The following is a 5,713-nucleotide window of genomic DNA, read 5'->3' on the forward strand; positions in this document are numbered from 1 at the left end:
TCTATAAATAGGGCATCAAGTCACACCATCTCATCATCTACAACACTAATAATCAATCTCTGCAACACTCCATCTTTACCACACTCAACCTCTACAACACTCAACCTCTTCAACATTATGTCTCTATTGACTATGGGTGATGAACACCGAGGAACAATCAACAATATCTCGACATTTGTATGTTATTACTCTCGTTTTACTTATTTCATATTTATTTTGTACTTATTTCGTATTTATTTTGTATTTATTTTATATTACTTCTTATTTTATTTCTTAATTATGTTGTATTAGGACCCAAAACGATTTCGATGTTGTGTACATGAATATGTACCCCACAATCCTTTGATAGAACCATATATTAGAGGACGTGGTTTTAGAAATATCCTCAACATAGTCTCGTACTCGATTGACTACAAATTTATTCTTGCTTTGTTGGAGAGATGGAGACCCGAGACCCACACATTTCACCTTCCTTTCGGTGAGTGTACCGTCACACTTGAGGATGTTTACATGTTGTTGGGCCTACGTATCGATGGTAAGGCCGTGAGTGGTAGAGTTAACCAGGATAACTCTATCTGCAATGAATTATTGGGTGCCCCTTTATGTGACGACCAAGCTGAGGGAGAGACATCCGGTCAAGCTAGGGGGAAAGGTATAAATTTAAAATATCTTAAACAATATTATGCGAGTATAATATTGACTAAAGAATCAACCGAGTACGAAAAAATAATTAAAGCTTGGTGTTATATTATGATTTTATTTGGTAATTTTTTATTTCCAAAAAGTACTGGTAATACGGTAAATATTATGTATTTACCATTGTTACGCAACATTAATAAGGTAAGCACATATAGTTGGGGTTCAACAGTTTTGGCCCATCTATATAGTGCGATGTGTAAAAATACCAAAAAAAAATACTTGTACTTTTTATTCATGTGCGTATTTGCTACAAGCATGGGGTTGGTTAAGAATGCCGTCACTCGCCCCGGTAAACGAGAACCTATTCATTTTCCCGTTTGCAACAAAGTAAGTTTAACACTTTACCATATAATTAATTAGACTTTATATTACAATTAACTGTAAATAATATTTTTCAATTGTTTATGATCTAGGTGGTCAGTTAGAGGGATGAACTACAATAGGTGTTCGAAACACGCTATAGTAGTCTATCGCAATCTATTGGACCACATTGGACCAGACGATGTAATACTCCTACACAACTCTATTTTAATTTTAAAATACTTATCAAATTATTTATCATCTAATCATGTCATATTGTTGTACAGTTTATCTGGAGGCCATATCTGGGTCTTGATCATCAGGTTAACCATGGTGATGATGCAATTTGGATAACAAAGACACCAATTAGCCGGTTCACTACCGTGGAGATGCACCCGAGTGACCGGGTAAAACCGCAGTTCGACATGCAACAACAAATTCCAGAACCTCCAACGTGTTTGTGAGATTGACATCAAAAAAGAGTCGATGTCCAACGGGATTATTCCGACTGGAGAGACTTCGCAAAAGAGATGTGTCGTCATTGGAGGAATCAACGATAACACATCTTAAACGAACCAGTCATACATGGTGCTAGACCAACTCAACAATATATGGCATGGTTTAGGTCGGTTACAGCGCAATAATTTGTGTCTGAGCCAAGGTATTTGATTGATCCACGCCAACTAGCTTCGTCATCATACGCCCAACAACAAGTCCCCGTCCAACACTAATGTCAAACCACCCAAACCCAACAACCAACCTTACCCCATCACCCTACCACATACACCCAACAACCAAACACCCAACTTCGCAACCCATTCATGCCAAACACCCAACCTCGCAATACATTCATGCCACCCACCCAACCTTAAAACCAAGAATCAAACCCTACCCACCAACAACCATACGCATCCACCACAACAGTCTATAGCACAAATGATTCATACGGTTCACTTCATCGTAGCCCCCACCAATGACCACCCAAACATCCCATCCTCAAAACACCGAACCATTGTTTAACTATAGTACACCCCAGGAACCATTGCTTCATTGCCAAAACGATTCAATGTCTCAATTCGGACAACTATACCGTCCACAATTCACCCAACCACATCGACCCAACTACGATAACATGGGCACCGAACTCCATTACGGAAGTGACGTTGGCCAAAGCCCCCCGGCTATTGGGAACAAATGATGACACATCTATCAAATACCGCTGGAACTTCAACCGAACCTTCACACTAGCCATCATTAGATCAGGTCACTACACAAAGACCCCAAACACCTCAGAAAAATCGTGGGAGACCTTGAAGACAGACTAACGCGCCTAGATGTGGAACAGGGAGACGTTTCGAACGAACCAATCATTGAATTTTTATCAATTCCATGTAACTTTTCTTATAACCTAAATAATGTTTTTTACAATATTTTATTTAATTATTTATTAAATAAACCAACATAATTAAAAAAAAAAATCTTAAGGTGTATGCGCCAGATGAATTGACGCATACACCAAGGCACATGAATAGGCGCCATGGTTGCTGGCGCCTCCATATAATGCTTTGAAAGCATGCCCCATCACCAATGACGCCTTCTCTTCCATTTAAATGGATGCGTCAATTCATCTAGCGCATCTATTTGTAAATATGATTATTCCGATAATTTTTTTTAAAATATTGGTTATTTTAGAAATTAATTTAAAAATATAATTATTTAAAAAAAAAAATTCATTACTTTACATCCAATCACTTTTTTTTTTTATCGTAATCAATTTTATAAAATTAATTTATCCGAAATTATTAGAGAATATGATAACCGGGATCACCTGCTGTCTGTGATGAGCAGACGTGGCATGGCTCCACACAACTGACAATTCCTGAGAACTCAAAACCAAAACCTATGTCACTCACTCTTCCCAAACACACTTTCAACTCCACACACAAATCTCATCTCATCCTTCTCCTTCCCTTCCATGGAAAACGATCCCTTCCTTCTAATCAACCGTCAAAATTCACCTTTCACTTCCTCAAAATCCTTCAACGACTTCGCCACCTTACAACCACCACAACCACAACCACCACAACAATCATCGGAAATTCAATCCTGCAACTTCACTTCCCAACAACACCACCACCAACAACCATTCTCTCCTTCCAAACACAAAAAACTCAGCCGCTGCAAAACCGCACCCGCCATGTTCATTCTCCCAAACCTAAAACCAACCACCAACAACCAACCTCATCTCCCCAAACCTCAAACCAATTCCATCATCCGACAAGGTATCTGGCTTCTCCTAATCTACCTCTCCATCGGTGTAGTCATCTACTCTTTCAACACAAACAATTTCTCTGGCATAGAAACTCACCCTGTTGTCGACGCACTATACTTCTGTATAGTCACCATGTGCACAATTGGTTACGGTGACATAGCTCCATTAACACCAATGACTAAGCTTTTCGCTTGTGTTTTTGTTTTAGTAGGGTTTGGTTTCATAGATATACTCTTGAGTGGCCTTGTTAATTTCGTTTTAGATTTGCAAGAAAACACTATTTTAACCGGTCTTCAAATGGGGGCTAGAGACGGTTTTTCTGCTAGGGATTACATTGTTGATGTTGCCAAAGGTAGGATGAGGATTCGGTTGAAAGTTGGTTTAGCACTTGGAGTTGTTGTTCTTTGTATTGGTGTTGGGAGTTTGGTTTTGTGTTTTGTTGAGGGTTTGAATTGGGTTGATTCTGTTTATTTGGCTGTTATGTCTGTTACGACGGTTGGTTATGGTGATCGGGCTTTTACGACGCTTCCGGGGAGATTGTTTGCGGCGATTTGGTTGTTGTTTTCTACTTTGATGGTTGCTAGGGCTTTTCTGTATTTGGCTGAGGCTAGAATTGATAGAAGACATAGGAGATTGGCTAAGATGGTTTTGCATAGAGAGATTACTATTGAAGATTGGCTTGCTGCTGATATCAACAATACTGGTTTTATTAGGTAACATAACAAAACTTCTTTACCCTTTTCTGTTTTAGGTCTAATGCGTATTGATCGCAATTGTGGCTGCAATGCAATATAAAGGGTTTAGAGATCTCTGCAATAGCACTGCAACCGCCATTGCAGCCACATCTGCGGTATTTGTTTGCATTTTGTTGCAATATCATGTCATGTTCTGCATCATAATTACGACTGCGATTTAAAACCATGGTAATTTAAACTTTTTATCATAAGTATTAGTAGTTTATAAATGTGGTCGCCACGATGCATTTTGGGTAATCCTTGTTATTTAGAAAACACTGGTCAAATGCGGCTGATGCAGCCACAATTATAGTCTCGAGACGCCGTTAGAGAAACAGAAAAAATGTCTTGATTTGGCGGCTACAATTGCAATTGTGGAAAAATCTTTTGCAACTTTTCTGGAGAGTATTGTTGACTATTGTCTTCAGGACCAACCAGACTATTCTCAGTCTTTGTGAGAATAAGATATTACTACTACTAGTAGAGTAATAAACCAAGCAAGAATATAACCTTGGATGCGATAACTTGAGGATGTGAAAGGTAGGCTAATGCACAGAGCCAAAAATTTATTACAGTTAAACTGTGACTAAATAGGGTCTAATAAAATATCTGTAAATCTTAAATCGCGGTTAAATAGGATATGGATTTATTTTGTTTTGCCATGATTAAACTTCAAAACTTACATAGGATCTATAAAAACTTGAGACGGGTATGATAACTGGATATTCTAATTAAGTTTATTTTGTCTTAAATAATTACAATTAGCTATAATCATTGGTCACTACTCATGTTTTCTAGATATATATCAATATATATTCTTAGTCAAAAGAAGACATAATTTGAATTTGTTTAATTAAGCACCAACTTAGATGGGATTGCTTTTTACACTTGTTTAATCACTAGCAGACATGTGATTGGCAAAGTCACTTTCTATGCATCATAGTAAACAAGTAGGGGCAGAGTGTGAGTATGACATTCAATCAAAGATTCAATAATGCATGCATTATTCAATTATTTTATGTGCTAGTTATTATTTTAAATGATTGTATATTATTTAAGATTTTTTCTCACTAGAAATTTCATTGATTTGTTTTCAGTAAGTCAGAATATGTGATCTTCAAGCTGAAAGAGATGGGAAAAATACAAGACAAAGATGTAATGCAAATTTGTGATCAATTCAGGAAGCTGGATCCCTCTAACTGTGGGAAGATAACATTACCTCATCTCTTAGAGGGAAGAACATGAAAAAAATAAAAAAAAAATATAATTGTTTAGAAAATCTAGTGGTGAGACATAATCAATAGTGCAAAAGTTTTGCAAAATATAGATGTATGGTTGGGAGAAAGATTTTGTACAGACATTAGAGTTGGTGGGATTAACATGAAAGTTACTAGATGATGTAGAGAAAGAGCATCACCATTATTAATATACTTGGGGCATTATATCATCTCTTTCTCTTGACCTTTTAAAGTGTTTTGAATCACAACAACTATGACTGAATTCAACCCGTGCAAGTGTTAAAAAGGCTCGGTTATGAATGGAAAAAAATGTTGGATTTACGAGAGAACTGACTCATATATTCAATATCTATATAATATCCTAAGATTTTATATTAAATGTCTTAGTTTTTGCAAATTCTACTCCCATAGTGTACTTATTTTTGAACATTATCCTGCTACAATGGAAAAATCGGAGGATACTCTTCCTA

General features: G+C 37.0%; 1 protein-coding gene across 1 annotated transcript; it reads left to right on the forward strand.

The window, feature by feature from the left end:
* The first annotated feature begins 2,834 nt into the window (after positions 1-2,834).
* LOC127132557 (two-pore potassium channel 5) lies at positions 2,835-5,452 on the forward strand. Its single transcript, XM_051061513.1, has 2 exons — positions 2,835-3,984; positions 5,103-5,452. Exons 1-2 carry the CDS (start codon positions 2,975-2,977, stop codon positions 5,248-5,250), a joined length of 1,158 nt encoding a protein of 385 aa, XP_050917470.1. The 5' UTR covers positions 2,835-2,974; the 3' UTR covers positions 5,251-5,452.
* The last annotated feature ends 261 nt before the right edge of the window (positions 5,453-5,713 follow it).

The sequence above is a fragment of the Lathyrus oleraceus genome, chromosome 3 (genome assembly GCF_024323335.1).
Source record: "Lathyrus oleraceus cultivar Zhongwan6 chromosome 3, CAAS_Psat_ZW6_1.0, whole genome shotgun sequence".
Classification (NCBI taxonomy): Eukaryota; Viridiplantae; Streptophyta; class Magnoliopsida; order Fabales; family Fabaceae; genus Lathyrus; species Lathyrus oleraceus.